The sequence below is a fragment of the Oncorhynchus masou genome, chromosome 21, assembly GCF_036934945.1.
Source record: "Oncorhynchus masou masou isolate Uvic2021 chromosome 21, UVic_Omas_1.1, whole genome shotgun sequence".
NCBI lineage: Eukaryota > Metazoa > Chordata > Actinopteri > Salmoniformes > Salmonidae > Oncorhynchus > Oncorhynchus masou.
In genome coordinates this window covers 31,324,576-31,341,569 of record NC_088232.1, presented here as the reverse complement: position 1 = coordinate 31,341,569, position 16,994 = coordinate 31,324,576, and the positions used below count along the sequence as shown (strand labels likewise).

Here is a 16,994-nt window from a genome sequence, read left to right as displayed (position 1 = left end):
AAGATGTTCATGTGTTTTACTCTCCAGGCCATTCTCAGTTCGAGACCTGAGGGAGACTCTAAGCTGCAGGACTTGAGGAGACGAGGTCAAAGTCTGTGTGAACATCAGGACCTGGAGGAGAGCAGGAGACGAGAGGTTCAGCAGACAGTCAGAGACATGGAAGAGGAGTGGAGGAGAGTCCTGCAGACTGCTGAGGAAACTCTTACCAAAGCGGAGATGCAGAGCGCTATCGAAGGCCAGCTGAGAGTGTTTGACTCCCAGACAGAAAGTACCAGGACCTGGGTCAGAGACCAGCAGCAGCAACTCCACTCTCTGGGCAACCAGGCCAAGACTGAGGACCAAAGACACACAGCACAGGTCAGTCTCCAGCTGCTACAGACACGTATGGTACACTGTCTGGGTGACAAACAGTGGCAGTTAGTTTAGGGTTAACGTAAGAGTCATGGCATGGGCCCTGGTTTGGGATACAGTTTTGGATATGCCTTTGGCTAGTAGTCAATTAGACATGCTTAATGTACTTGTTAAAAAAATATGTGTTTCTTTTCAGACCATCCTGAGCTGCAGACCTGAGGGAGACTCTAAGCTGCAGGACTTGAGGAGACGAGGTCAAAGTCTGTGTGAACATCAGGGCCTGGAGGAGAGCAGGAGACAAGAGGTTCAGCAGACAGTCAGAGACATGGAAGAGGAGTGGAGGAGAGTCCTGCAGACTGCTGAGGAGATTCTTACCAAAGCTGAGATGCAGAGTGCTATCGAAGGCCAGCTGAGAGACTTGGAAACCCAGAAGGAGAACTCCAGGGCCTGGATCAAAGGCCAACATCAACGCTTACTTTCTTTGGGCAGCCAGGCCAAGACAGAGAACAGAATGCAAACTGCACAGGTCAGTCTACAGTTAATGGTAGACATGGTTAGTGTTTGGGTCTGAGCTACAGCAGGGCAAAGCCTAGGACTTGAGCTTAGGTTCAGTTTTGGACTAAGGTTGTTATGAATGTTTATTTTTGTGTCAAATCGCCAATTGACAACCCATCCCTTCTGGGATTAATTGACACATTAACAAGCATTACAATAATACACTGTGGTAATTCAATGATAATTCTTCTTCCGGTGTTCTCTGCATTGCTCATTGAATAAAGAGTGAAAAAAAATGTTAAAAGTAAAAATCAATACAAAATAGTAAATAAGGTTATCCAAACTGTAATTATACATACATATACACATTCATACATACACACATGGAATAGCCTTAATTTCTCAGAACAAGAATAGACTGGCGAGTTTCAGAAGAAAAGGGCTTTGTTTCTGGCTGTTTTGAGCCAGAAACAAACAGTATATCTGGTGTATCTGGTGTGCTTTCTGGAATAAATGCAAGCGTATATCTTGGTAGCAAGGGCAATAGAGGATACAATGAGTTTCAGTCTCTATTTCTTCGAGATCACAATAGCGGAATAGTCTTTCCTCTTCCATTTCACCACAATACAGACCTGTTTCAATACGTAGAGCCAACATCCCTGACCTTATCTGTTTTAATACGCAGAGACAATATCCCTGATCTTACCTGTTTCAATACGCAGAGGCAATATCCCTGATCTTATCTGTTTCAATACACAGAGACAATATCCCCGATCTTACCGGTTTCAATACGCAGAGACAATATCCCCGATCTTATGTTTCAATACGCAGAGACAATATCCCTGATCTTACATGTTTCAATACGCAGAGGCAATATCCCTGATCTTACCTGTTTCAATACGCAGAGACAATATCCCTGATCTTATGTTTCAATACGCAGAGACAATATCCCTGATCTTACCTGTTTCAATACGCAGAGGCAATATCCCTGATCTTATCTGTTTCAATACACAGAGACAATATCCCTGATCTTACATGTTTCAATACGCAGAGGCAATATCCCTGATCTTACCTGTTTCAATACACAGAGACAATATCCCTGATCTTACCTGTTTCAATACACAGAGACAATATCCCTGATCTTATCTGTGTCAATACGCAGAGACAATATCCCTGATCTTACCTGTGTCAATACGCAGAGACAATATCCCTGATCTTACATGTTTCAATCCGCAGAGACAATATCCCTGATCTGACATGTTTCAATACGCAGAGACAATATCCCTGATCTTACCTGTTTCAATACGCAGAGGCAATATCCCTGATCTTACCTGTTTCAATACGCAGAGGAAACATCCCTGATCTTACCTGTGTACATATCGATCTCTTGCTTTTAGGTAGGTTATATATAATATATCTCTCACACAGATTCACCCTTAATCAAACAAAAAGGTTCTCATTTTGGATTCATGATTAATCGTCTCCACCCATTTATTTTCATATTGCTTCAACAGTTATGTTTTATTAATTTCTAAGTCTCCCTTAATTTGGGTTTCATACAGATATTCAGTCAGACTGTTGAAAAAGGTCAGACATTTCCATTGCCCAGGCTCCCCCTTTGGATAGTATTTTTTTGTGCTAAGTCTCTCAATATGGATAGTATTTTTTGTGCTAGGTCTAAGTCCATAATGCTTACTATACTACCTTAGACGTAAGCTAGTGTTTGTGTCTGTTACCAGGCCGTCCTGAGTTCCAGACCTGAGGGAGACTCTAAGCTGCAGGACTTGAGGAGACGAGGTCAAAGTCTGTGTGAACATCAGGACCTGGAGGAGAGCAGGAGACAAGAGGTTCAGCAGACAGTCAGAGACATGGAGGAGGAGTGGAGGAGAGTCCTGCAGACTGCTGAGGAGACTCTTACCAAAGCTGAGATGCAGAGTCTCATCGAAGGCCAGCTGAGAGTGTTTGACTCCCAGACAGAAAGTACCAGGACCTGGGTCAGAGACCAGCAGCAGCAACTCCACTCTCTGGGCAACCAGGCCAAGACTGAGGACCAAAGACACACAGCACAGGTCAGTCTCCAGCTGCTACAGACACGTATGGTACACTGTCTGGGTGACAAACAGTGGCAGTTAGTTTAGGGTTAACGTAAGAGTCATGGCATGGGCCCTGGTTTGGGATACAGTTTTGGATATGCCTTTGGCTAGTAGTCAATTAGACATGCTTAATGTACTTGTTAAAAAAATATGTGTTTCTTTTCAGACCATCCTGAGCTGCAGACCTGAGGGAGACTCTAAGCTGCAGGACTTGAGGAGACGAGGTCAAAGTCTGTGTGAACATCAGGGCCTGGAGGAGAGCAGGAGACAAGAGGTTCAGCAGACAGTCAGAGACATGGAGGAGGAGTGGAGGAGAGTCCTGCAGACTGCTGAGGAGATTCTTACCAAAGCTGAGATGCAGAGTGCTATCGAAGGCCAGCTGAGAGACTTGGAATCCCAGAAGGAGAACTCCAGGGCCTGGATCAAAGGCCAACATCAATGCTTACTTTCTTTGGGCAGCCAGGCCAAGACAGAGAACAGAATACAAACTGCACAGGTCAGTCTACAGTTAATGGTAGACATGGTTAGTGTTTGGGTCTGAGCTACAGCAGGGCAAAGCCTAGGACTTGAGCTTAGGTTCAGTTTTGGACTAAGGTTGTTATGAATGTTTATTTTTGTGTCAAATCGCCAATTGACAACCCATCCCTTCTGGGATTAATTGACACATTAACAAGCATTACAATAATTCACTGTGGTAATTCAATGATAATTCTTCTTCCGGTGTTCTCTGCATTGCTCATCGAATAAAGAGTGAAAAAAAATGTTAAAAGTAAAAATCAATACAAAATAGTAAACAAGGTTATCCAAACTAATTATACATACATATACACATTCATACATACACACATGGAATAGCCTTAATTTCTCAGAACAAGAATAGACTGGCGAGTTTCAGAAGAAAAGGGCTTTGTTTCTGGCTGTTTTGAGCCAGAAACAAAGAGTATATCTGGTGTATCTGGTGTGCTTTCTGGAATAAATGCAAGCGTATATCTTGGTAGCAAGGGCAATAGAGGATACAATGAGTTTCAGTCTCTATTTCTTCGAGATCACAATAGCGGAATAGTCTTTCCTCTTCCATTTCACCACAATACCGACCTGTTTCAATACGTAGAGCCAACATCCCTGATCTTATCTGTTTCAATACGCAGAGACAATATCCCTGATCTTACCTGTTTCAATACGCAGAGACAATATTCCTGATCTTATCTGTTTCAATACACAGAGACAATATCCCTGATCTTATCTGTTTCAATACGCAGAGACAATATCCCTGATCTTATCTGTTTCAATACGCAGAGACAATATCCCTGATCTTATGTTTCAATACGCAGAGACAATATCCCTGATCTTACCTGTTTCAATACGCAGAGGCAATATCCCTGATCTTATCTGTTTCAATACACAGAGACAATATCCCTGATCTTACCTGTTTCAATACGCAGAGACAATATCCCCGATCTTATGTTTCAATACGCAGAGACAATATCCCTGATCTTACATGTTTCAATACGTAGAGACAATATCCCTGATCTTACCTGTGTCAATACGCAGAGACAATATCCCTGATCTTACCCGTTTCAATATACAGAGACAATATCCCTGATCTTACCTGTTTCAATACGCAGAGACAATATCCCTGATCTTACCTGTTTCAATACGCAGAGACAATATCCCTGATCTTACCTGTTTCAATACGCAGAGACAATATCTCTGATCTTACCTGTTTCAACACGCAGAGACAATATCCCTGATCTTTCCTGTTTCAATACGAAGAGACAATATCCCTGATCTTACTTGTTTCAATACGCAGAGACAATATCCCTGATCTTACCCGTTTCAATACGCAGAGACAATATCCCTGATCTTACCCGTTTCAATACGCAGAGACAATATCCCTGATCTTACCCGTTTCAATACGCAGAGACAATATCTCTGATCTTACCTGTTTCAACACGCAGAGACAATATCCCTGATCTTACCTGTTTCAATACGCAGAGACAATATCCCTGATCTTACCTGTTTCAATACGCAGAGACAATATCCCTGATCTTACCCGTTTCAATACGCAGAGACAATATCCCTGATCTTACCTGTTTCAATACGCAGAGACAATATCCCTGATCTTACTTGTTTCAATACGCAGAGACAATATCCCTGATCTTTCCTGTTTCAATACGCAGAGACAATATCCCTGATCTTACCCGTTTCAATACGCAGAGACAATATCCCTGATCTTTCCTGTTTCAATACGCAGAGACAATATCCCTGATCTTACTTGTTTCAATACGCAGAGACAATATCCCTGATCTTACCCGTTTCAATACGCAGAGACAATATCTCTGATCTTACCTGTTTCAACACGCAGAGACAATATCCCTGATCTTTCCTGTTTCAATACGCAGAGACAATATCCCTGATCTTACTTGTTTCAATACGCAGAGACAATATCCCTGATCTTACCCGTTTCAATACGCAGAGACAATATCCCTGATCTTACCCGTTTCAATACGCAGAGACAATATCCCTGATCTTACCCGTTTCAATACGCAGAGACAATATCTCCGGATCTTACCTGTTTCAATACGCAGAGACAATATCCCTGATCTTACCTGTTTCAATACGCAGAGACAATATCCCTGATCTTACCTGTTTCAATACGCAGAGACAATATCCCTGATCTTACCCGTTTCAATACGCAGAGACAATATCTCCGGATCTTACCTGTTTCAATACGCAGAGACAATATCCCTGATCTTTCCTGTTTCAATACGCAGAGACAATATCCCTGATCTTACTTGTTTCAATACGCAGAGACAATATCCCTGATCTTTCCTGTTTCAATACGCAGAGACAATATCCCTGATCTTACCCGTTTCAATACGCAGAGACAATATCCCTGATCTTTCCTGTTTCAATACGCAGAGACAATATCCCTGATCTTACTTGTTTCAATACGCAGAGACAATATCCCTGATCTTACCCGTTTCAATACGCAGAGACAATATCCCTGATCTTACCCGTTTCAATACGCAGAGACAATATCCCTGATCTTACCTGTTTCAATACGCAGAGACAATATCTCTGATCTTACCTGTTTCAACACGCAGAGACAATATCCCAGATCTTACCTGTTTCAATACGCAGAGACAATATCCCTGATCTTACCCGTTTCAATACGCAGAGACAATATCCCTGATCTTACTTGTTTCAATACGCAGAGACAATATCCCTGATCTTACCCGTTTCAATACGCAGAGACAATATCCCAGATCTTACCTGTTTCAATACGCAGAGACAATATCCCTGATCTTACCCGTTTCAATACGCAGAGACAATATCCCTGATCTTACCCGTTTCAATACGCAGAGACAATATCTCCGGATCATACCTGTTTCAATACGCAGAGGAAACATCCCTGATCTTACCTGTGTACATATCGATCTCTTGCTTTTAGGTAGGTTATATATAATATATATCTCACACAGATTCACCCTTAATCAAACAAAATGTTCTCATTTTGGATTCATGATTAATCGTCTCCACCCATTTTTTTTCATATTGCTTCAACAGTTATTTTTTAGTAATTTCTAAGTCTCCCTTAATTTGGGTTTCATACAGATATTCACAGTCAGACTGTTGAAAAAGGTCAGACATTTCCATTGCCCAGGCTAGGCTCCCCCTTTGGATAGTATTTTTTTGTGCTAAGTCTAAGTCCATAATGCTTACTATATTACCTTAGTCTTAAGCTAGTGTTTGTGTCTGTTACCAGGCCGTCCTGAGTTCCAGACCTGAGGGAGACTCTAAGCTACAGGACTTGAGGAGACGAGGTCAAAGTCTGTGTGAACATCAGGACCTGGAGGAGAGCAGGAGACGAGAGGTTCAGCAGACAGTCAGAGACATGGAAGAGGAGTGGAGGAGAGTCTTGCAGACTGCTGAGGAAACTCTTACCAAAGCTGAGATGCAGAGTGCTATCGAAGGCCAGCTGAGAGTGTTTGACTCCCAGACAGAAAGTACCAGGACCTGGGTCAGAGACCAGCAGCGGCAACTCCACTCTCTGGGCAACCAGGCCAAGACTGAGGACCAAAGACACACAGCACAGGTCAGTCTCCAGCTGCTACAGACACATATGGTACACTGTCTGGGTGACAAACAGTGGCAGTTAGTTTAGGGTTAACGTAAGAGTCATGGCATGGGCCCTGGTTTAGGATACAGTTTTGGATATGCCTTTGGCTAGTAGTCAATTAGACATGCTTAATGTACTTATTAAAAAAATATGTGTTTCTTTTCAGACCATCCTGAGCTGCAGACCTGAGGGAGACTCTAAGCTGCAGGACTTGAGGAGACGAGGTCAAAGTCTGTGTGAACATCAGGGCCTGGAGGAGAGCAGGAGACAAGAGGTTCAGCAGACAGTCAGAGACATGGAGGAGGAGTGGAGGAGAGTCCTGCAGACTGCTGAGGAGATTCTTACCAAAGCTGAGATGCAGAGTGCTATCGAAGGCCAGCTGAGAGACTTGGAAACCCAGAAGGAGAACTCCAGGGCCTGGATCAAAGGCCAACATCAACGCTTACTTTCTTTGGGCAGCCAGGCCAAGACAGAGAACAGAATGCAAACTGCACAGGTCAGTCTACAGTTAATGGTAGACATGGTTAGTGTTTGGGTCTGAGCTACAGCAGGGCAAAGCCTAGGACTTGAGCTTAGTCTCAGTTTTGAACTAAGGTTGTTATGAAATTACATTTTACTTTTGTGTCAAATCGCCAATTGGGATTAATTGACACTTTAACAAGCATTACAATAATTCACTGTGGTAATTCAATGATAATTCTTCTTCCGGTGTTCTCTGATTTGCTCATCGAATAAAGAGTGAAAAAAATGTTCAAGTAAAAATCAATACAAAATAGTAAATAAGGTTATCCATACTGTAATTATACATACATATACATACATACATACATACTGTATACACACATACATACATACATACATACATACATACATACATACATACATACATACATACATACATACATACAGTGGGGCAAAAGGTATTTAGTCAGCCACCAATTGTGCAAGTTCTCCCACTTAAAAAGATGAGAGAGGCCTATAATTTTCATCATAGGTACACTTCAACTCTGACAGACAAAATGAGAAAAAAAATCCAGAAAATTACATTGTAGGATTTTTTATGAATTTAATTTGCAAATGATGGTGGAAAATAAGTATTTGGTCAATAACAAAAGTTTATCTCAATACTTTGTTATATACCCTTTGTTGGCAATGACAGAGGTCAAACATTTTCTGTAAGTCTTCACAAGGTTTTCACACACTGTTGCTGGTATTTTGGCCCATTCTTTCATGCAGATCTCCTCTAGAGCAGTGATGTTTTGGGGCTGTTGCTGGGCAACATGGACTTTCAACTCCCTCCAAAGATTTTCTATGGGGTTGAGATCTGGAGACTGGCTAGGCCACTCCAGGACCTTGAAATGCTTCTTTCGTTGCCCGGGCGGTGTGTTTGGGATCATTGTCATGCTGAAAGACCCAGCCACGTTTCATCTTCAATGCCCTTGCTGATGTAAGGATGTTTTCACTCAAAATCTCACGATACTTGGCCCCATTCATTCTTTCCTTTACACGGATCAGTCGTCCTGGTCCCTTTGCAGAAAAACAGCCCCAAAGCATGATGTTTCCATCCCCATGCTTCACAGTAGATATGGTGTTCTTTGTTTGCAACTCAGCATTCTTTGTCCTCCAAACACAACGAGTTGAGTTTTTACCAAAAAGTTATATTTTGGTTTCATCTGACCATATGACATTCTCCCAATCTTCTTCTGGATCATCCAAATGCTCTCTAGCAAACTTCAGATGGGCCTGGATATGTACTGGCTTAAGCAGGGGGACACGTCTGGCACTGCAGGATTTGAGTCCCTGGCGGCGTAGTGTGTTACTGATGGTAGGCTTTGTTACTTTGGTCCCAGCTCTCTGCAGGTCATTCACTAGGTCCCCCCGGTGTGGTTCTGGGATTTTTGCTCACCGTTCTTGTGATCATTTTGACCCCACGGGGTGAGATCTTGCGTGGAGCCCCAGATCGAGGGAGATTATCAGTGGTCTTGTATGTCTTCCATTTCCTAATAATATTCCTGATCTTACCTGTTTCAATACTCAGAGACAATATCCCTGATCTTACCTGTTTCAATACGCAGAGACAATATCCCTGATCTTACCTGTTTCAATATGCAGAGACAATATCCCTGATCTTACCCGTTTCAATACGCAGAGACAATATCCCTGATCTTACCTGTTTCAAAAAGCTGAGGCAATATCCCTGATCTGTGTACATATCGATCTCTTGCTTTTATGTAGGTTATATGTAATATATCTCTCACACAGATCCACCCTTAATCAAACAAAGGGTTCTCAATTTGGGTTCATGATCAATCTTCTACACACATTTTTTTCCATATTGCATCAAGTGGTTTTTTAATAATTTATTTGTCTCCCTTAGTTTGGGTTTCATACAGATGTTCACAGTCAGACTGTTGAAAAAGGTCAGACATTTCAATTGTCCAGGCTCCCCCTATGGATAGTATTTTTTTGTGTGCTAAGTCTCCCCCTATGGATAGTATTTTTTTGTGCTAAGTCTCCCCCTATGGATAGTATTTTTTTGTGCTAAGTCTCCCCCTATGGATAGTATTTTTTTGTGCTAAGTCTCCCCCTATGGATAGTATTTTTTTGTGCTAAGTCTCCCCCTATGGATAGTATTTTTTTGTGCTAAGTCTCCCCCTATGGATAGTATTTTTTTGTGCTAAATCTCCCCCTATGGATAGTATTTTTTTGTGCTAATTCTCCCCCTATGGATGGTATTTTTTGTGCTAAGTCTCTCAATATTGTAACGGCTTTCTATAGGTGAAGGAGAGTCAGACCAAAATGCGGCGTGGCTATTGAGATTCATGATTAATGAAAAAAACACACTAAACACAACCACTACAAAACAATAAACGTAACAAAAACCGAAACAGCCTATACTGGTGCAAACTAGTACACGACAGACATAAGGACAGGAAAAGGAACAAAAGGACAATCACCCACGAAACACTCAAAGAATATGGCTGCCTAAATATGATTCCCAATCAGAGACAACGATAAACACCTGCCTCTGATTGAGAACCTCTTCAGACAGCCATAGATTCACCTAGAACACCCCACTAAGCTACCATCCCAATACATGTGAAAAAAACCCAAGACAAAACACACCACATACAAAAACCCATGCCACACCCTGGCCTGACCAAATAGATAAAGAAAACACAAAATACTAAGACCAGGGCGTGACAAATATGGATAGTATTTTTTTGTGCTGTCTCCCCCTATGGATAGTATTTTTTTGTGCTAATTCTCCCCCTATGGATAGTATTTTTTGTGCTAAGTCTCTCAATATGGATAGTATTTTTTGTGCTAAGTCTCTCAATATGGATAGTATTTTTTGTGCTTAGTCTCCCTCTTTGGATAGTATATTTTTGTGCTAATTCTTCCCCTATGGATAGTATTTTTTTGGGCTAATTCTTCCCCTATGGATAGTATTTTTTGTGCTAAGTCTCTCAATATGGATAGTATTTTTTGTGCTAAGTCACCCTCTATGGATAGTATTTTTTGTGCTAAGTCTCCCTCTATGGATAGTATTTTTTTGTGCTAAGTCTCCCTCTATGGATAGTATTGTTTTGTGCTAAGTCTCCCTCTATGGATAGTATTTTTTGTGCTAAGTCTCCCTCTATGGATAGTATTTTTTTGTGCTAAGTCTCCCTCTATGGATATTATTTTTGTGCTAAGTCTCCCCCTATGGATAGTATTTTTTGTGCTAAGTCTCCCTCTATGGATAGTATTTTTTGTGCTAAGTCTCTCACTATGGATAGTATTTTTTTGTGCTTAGTCTCCCTCTATGGATAGTATTTTTTGTGCTAAGTCTCTCACTATGGATAGTATTTTTTTGTGCTAAGTCTATCAATATGGATAGTATTTTTTGTGCTAAGTCTCCCTCTATGGATAGTATTTTTTGTGCTAAGTCTCTCACTATGGATAGTATTTTTTTGTGCTAAGTCTCTCAATATGGATAGTATTTTTTGTGCTAAGTCTCCCTCTATGGATATTATTTTTGTGCTAAGTCTCCCCCTATGGATAGTATTTTTTGTGCTAAGTCTCCCTCTATGGATAGTATTTTTTGTGCTAAGTCTCTCACTATGGATAGTATTTTTTTGTGCTTAGTCTCTCACTATGGATAGTATTTTTTTGTGCTAAGTCTCCCCCTATGGATAGTATTTTTTTGTGCTAAGTCTCCCTCTATGGATAGTATTTTTTGTGCTAAGTCTCTCAATATGGATAGTATTTTTTGTGCTAAGTCTCCCCCTTTGTATAGTATTTTTTTGTGCTTAGTCTCCCCCTATGGATAGTACTTTTTGTGCTAAGTCTCCCCCTATAAATTATTATTTTATGTGCTGAGTCTTAAGTCCATAATGCTTACTATACTACCTTCGTCTTTACCTAGTGTTTGTGTCTGTTACCAGGCCGTCCTGAGTTCCAGACCTGAGGGAGACTCTAAGCTGCAGGACTTGAGGAGACGAGGTCAAAGTCTGTGTGAACATCAGGACCTGGAGGAGAGCAGGAGACGTGAGGTTCAGCAGACAGTCAGAGTCATGGAAGAGGAGTGGAGGAGAGTCCTACAGGCTGCAAAAGAGGCGCTGGATCGGGCTGAGGTACTAGAAAAAGAGCTGAGAGCTTTTGAAACCTGGAAGGAAGGCACTTGGGTCTGGGTGAAAGACCAGAAACAACAGCTACACTCTCAGAGCAGCCAGACCAAGATTGAGGAGAGACTACATACCGCACAGGTCTGTGTACAGCTAGAAGTGCTTATAAATCCTCTGAAGATATGGACTTATTGTTGTTGTCAGCATTCGTTCTGAATTTACAATTCATGGCTCTTCCATCAGAGTCTTACTTGGCATAAAAACATGGATTTGGCTTTTGGTCATTCTCTAAACTGCGTAATTCAGTTTTGACTGAGTACCTTTGTCTTTGTCTTCAGGCTGTTCTGAGTTCCAGATCTGAGGGAGACTCTAAGCTGCAGGACTTGAGGAGACGAGGTCAAAGTCTGTGTGAACATCAGGACCTGGAGGAGAGCAGGAGGCGAGAGGTTCAGCAGACAGTCAGAGACATGGAGGAGGAGTGGAGGAGAGTCCTGCAGACTGCTGAGGAGACTCTTACCAAAGCTGAGATGCAGAGTGCTATCGAAGGCCAGCTGAGAGACTTGGAATCCCAGAAGGAGAACTCCAGGGCCTGGATCAAAGGCCAACATCAACGCTTACTTTCTTTGGGCAGCCAGGCCAAGACAGAGAACAGAATACAAACTGCACAGGTCAGTCTACAGTTAATGGTAGACATGGTTAGTGTTTGGGTCTGAGCTACTGCAGGGCAAAGCCTAGGACTTGAGCTTAGGCTCAGTTTTGGACTGAGGTTGATTGAGTATTTTTTGTGCTAAGTCTAAGTCCATAATGCTTACTATACTACCTTAGTCTTAAGCTAGTGTTTGTGTCTGTTACCAGGCCGTCCTGAGTTCCAGACCTGAGGGAGACTCTAAGCTGCAGGACTTGAGGAGACGAGGTCAAAGTCTGTGTGAACATCAGGACCTGGAGGAGAGCAGGAGACGTGAGGTTCAGCAGACAGTCAGAGACATGGAGGAGGAGTGGGGAGAAGTTCTTAAGACTGCAACGGAGGTGGTGGATAAAGCCGAGGTTCAGAGTGTCATAGAGAGGGAAATGATTGAATATGTTACCCAGAAGGGAAGCATTCAGGCCTGGGTCAGAGACCACAAACAACGCCTACACTCTCTGGGCAGCCAGAGCCAGACTGATGACAGAATAAACATAGCACAGGTAAGTCTATAGCTACTTGTGCCTAAAAAAACGTCAGATATCAAGTCAGTAACACATAGTCAAGTCAGTAACACTTCCAACAAGGTCCGATCTAGCTGAGGCCCTAAGGCACTACTCTTTTTCTGTCTCTCTATCCACAGGCTGCTCTGAATTCCAGATCTGAGGGAGACTCTAAGCTGCAGGACTTGAGGAGACGAGGTCAAAGTCTGTGTGAACATCAGGACCTGGAGGAGAGCAGGAGACGTGAGGTTCAGCAGACAGTCAGAGACATGGAGGAGGAGTGGAGGAGTGTCCTGCAGAATGCTGAGGAGGCTCTGCGTCAGGCCCAGGTGTGGTATTCTCTCTCCAGGCAGCTAGAGGCCTTCCAGGCCCTGGAGGAGAGCAGCAGAGCCTGGTTCCAACTGCAGAAGCAGAACACACACTCCCTGGGAACAGGCACCCGGGGCAGCAAGGAAGAGATCCAGGACAGGCTGCAGAGAGCAACGGTGCGCGCTACACTACATCGCAGGATCTTTGTATTGTCACAATTGATTAGCTGATTAAAAATATGAAAATGTTATGTTTAGATTGCAAAGCCAAATCTTCAAGCAGTTTATACTATTGACTGTAGTCAGACCATTCCTTGGATAGTCTGTTGCATTAAAGTCCCAGTGCAGTCAACATTCTGTTTTTCCTGTGTTTTGCATCATTTACAACAGCTGATAAAACTATCACTGTAAAAATGTGAAAACATTTGATCTGTGTTATTTCCTGATATTTGCTGGTTGAAAATACAATATACACGGGACCTTCTAATCAGCAGGTTTTTCAATGGGGGAGTTTCGGCTTGCTTGTTGATATCACCAGGTGGTAAATTAGTTAATAGACCAATAACAAAGAGAGTTGCAACCCTCTCTGCCAATAACAGCTAGTTTTCAGTTTTTCCCTCCCCACTCAGACGACTCCCAAACAGTCCTACCAAATGTATTGCTTGAAAAATGTTTGTGTATTTTGGACAATTTTAATGGAAAACTATTACAGTAAGTTACTTAATTGTTACCCAGAAATGATTTGACATTGATATAAAACAGCTTCATTGGGCCTTTAACTCAAATGTCCTCTTCAGGCTGTCCTGAGTTCCAGACCTGAGGGAGACTCTAAGCTGCAGGACTTGAGGAGACGAGGTCAGAGTCTGTGTGAAAGCCAGGACCTGGAGGAGAGCAGGAGACTAGAGGTTCAGCAGACAGTCAGAGACTTGGAGGAGGAGTGGGGAGAAGTTGTACACAATGCTGAGGTGGTGCACAGGTACAGTGACATTTTATTGCATTTAAAGGTGTGTAATGAATAAAAAAATGACCATGTGAAACAGATGTTTCCCTGGTGTGTCAGACTGTTGCAAGGTGTGGTGGAACGCCTGGTGACCTGTCAGTACCAGAAGTGTCAAGCCCAGTCCTGTCTGGCTGAGGTCCAGCACCAGACAGCAGAGCTGCCCCGTCACTTCCCCTGGCCTGGGCTGGGAGACCGGGGGCAGGCTGTGGAGACGGCCAGGACCCTGCTGGATAAAACCAGGAACCTGGCCCCAGCCCTGTCTGTCCTCCACACCCAGGGCAAGGAAATGTTCCAGCTTACCCAGGACCCCAGTTGGACAGACCTCTTCTGGGCCACCATGGAGGAATGCATCCCTGCCCTTCTCCAAGAACTGACGGTGGGTGTTAGATGTCCCCACTCATACTGATCAGTGATACACTCATCTGTAGTATTCGGTGCATTCGGAAAGTATTTAGACCCCTTGACTTTTTCCAATTTGTTTTACTATACAGCCTTATTCTAAAATTGATTTGATTGTTTTTTTCCCCTCATCATCAATCTACACACAATTCCTCATAATGCAAAAGTATAAAAAATTTAAAACTGAAATATCACATTACATTATGTATTCAGACCTTTGACTCAGTACATTGTGTGAAAGGCCGTACCTATTCACTGACGAAATCCTAGGCGGGACAGCACAAAATGAGAATCAGAGATGTGACTTCAACAAAACAAAGGAAACTGTATTGGGAGTTCTTCTTTCAACTCTCCCCGGGACCGTACAAACAAAGGCCACGGTAATGGCTATCCAAACAAATTTCCCCCCCCCCCAAACGCCACTCCAACAGCTTGAGCCAGACCTATAACAGGGGATCCTACTGTCACTCTCCCTCTCTGCCCCTTCAGTCAGGTCCTTAAGAGAGCACAAACAACAATCAGTCAATTGGCCTCAGGTGAGCTCGTCAGTAGTGCAGTCGGACCACTTGATCCGGCTGATCCCTCACATTTGTTTAAGCACCTTTGGCAGCGATTACAGCCTTGAGTCTTCTTGAGTATGACACTACAAGCTTGGCACATCTGTGTTTGGGGAGTTTCTCCCATTCTTCTCTTCAGGCCCTCTCAAGCTCTGTCCGGTTGGATTGGGAATGTCGCTGCGCAGCTATTTTCAGGTATCTCCAGAGATGTTCGATTGGGTTCAAGTCCGGGCTCTGGCTGGGCAATTCAAGGACATCCAGAGACTTGTCCCGAAGCCACTCCTGCGTTGTCTTGGCTGTGTGCTTAGGGTCTTTTCCTGTTGGAAGATGAACCTTTGCCCCAGTCTCAGGTCCTGAGTGCTCTGGAGCAGGTTTTCATCAAGAATCTCGCTGTCCCTTGCTCTGTTCATCTTTTGCTTGATCCTGACTAGTCTTCCAGTCCCTGCTGCTGAAAACATCCCTACAGCATGAGGCTACCACCACCATGCTTCACCTGAGGGATAGTGCCAGGTTTCCTCTAGACGTGACACTTGGCATTGAGGCTAAAGATTTTAATCTTGGTTTCATCAGACCAGAGAATCTTGTTTCTCATGGTCAGAGTCCTTAAGTTCCTTTTGGCATGCTGTCATGTGACTTTTACTGAGGAGTGGTAGAGTGCTGCAGAGATGGTTGCCCTTCTTGAAAGTTCTCCCATCTCCACAGAGGAACACTGGAGCTCTGTCAGAGTGACCATCGGGTTCTTGGTCACGTCCCTGACCAAGGCCCTTCTCCCCTATTTGCTCAATTTCGAATCTCATGGCAAAGTGTCTGAATTCTTATGTAAAAATGTTCTATAAACCTGTTTTTGCTTTGTTATTATGAAGTTTGATGTGTAGATTGATGAGGGAAAAAACGTCTTTAATTAATTTTAGAATAAGGCTGTAACGTAACAAAATGTAGAAAAGGGGAAGGGGTCTGAACACTTTCCGAATGCACTGTATATTATATAGAAATTGTTATAATTGTAATTTTCCTCTTTGAATCAGTGCCCATTGAAAGACATGTTGGTAATTATAAAGTCAAATCAAATTTTATTTGTCACATACACATGGTTAGCAGATGTTAATGCGAGTGTAGCGAAATGCTTGTGCTTCTAGTTCCGACAATGCAGTAATAACCAACAAGTAATCTAACTAACAATTCCAAAACTACTGTCTTATACACACAAGTGTAAGGGGATAAAGAATATGTACATAAAGATATATGAATGAGTGATGGTACAGAGCAGCATAGGCAAGATACAGTAGATGGTATCGAGTACAGTATATACATATGAGATGAGTATGTAAACAAAGTGGCATAGTTAAAGTGGCTAGTGATACATGTATTACATAAAGATGCAGTAGATGATATAGAGTACAGTATATACGTACACATAAGTCGCTCTGGATAAGAGCGTCTGCCAAATGACTTAAATGTAAATGTAAATGTACATATGAGATGAATAATGTAGGGTATGTAAACATTATATTAGGTAGCATTGTTTAAAGTGGCTAGTGATATATTTTACATCATTTCCCATCAATTCCCATTATTAAAGTGGCTGGAGTTGAGTCAGTGTGTTGGCAGCAGCCGCTCAATGTTAGTGGTGGCTGTTTAACAGTCTGATGGCCTTGAGATAGAAGCTGTTTTTCAGTCTCTCGGTCCCAGCTTTGATGCACCTGTACTGACCTCGCCTTCTGGATGATAGCGGGGTGAACAGGCCGTGGCTCGGGTGGTTGTTGTCCTTGATGATCTTTATGGCCTTCCTGTAACATCGGGTGGTGTAGGTGTCCTGGAGGGCAGGTAGTTTGCCCCCGGTGATGCGTTGTGCAGACCTCACTACCCTCTGGAG

General features: G+C 42.8%; 1 protein-coding gene across 1 annotated transcript in view; it reads left to right on the top strand.

Annotated features, from left to right (window-relative positions):
- Nucleotides 1-16,994, top strand: part of syne2b (spectrin repeat containing, nuclear envelope 2b) — a 147,625-nt gene that overhangs the window by 39,686 nt on the left and 90,945 nt on the right. The window contains 12 exon segments of the mRNA XM_064928115.1: nt 28-357; nt 548-877; nt 2,586-2,915; nt 3,106-3,435; nt 6,709-7,038; nt 7,229-7,558; nt 11,493-11,813; nt 12,011-12,340; nt 12,528-12,857; nt 12,998-13,342; nt 13,963-14,141; nt 14,226-14,541. Coding sequence (XP_064784187.1) covers nt 28-357; nt 548-877; nt 2,586-2,915; nt 3,106-3,435; nt 6,709-7,038; nt 7,229-7,558; nt 11,493-11,813; nt 12,011-12,340; nt 12,528-12,857; nt 12,998-13,342; nt 13,963-14,141; nt 14,226-14,541 — 3,801 coding nt within the window.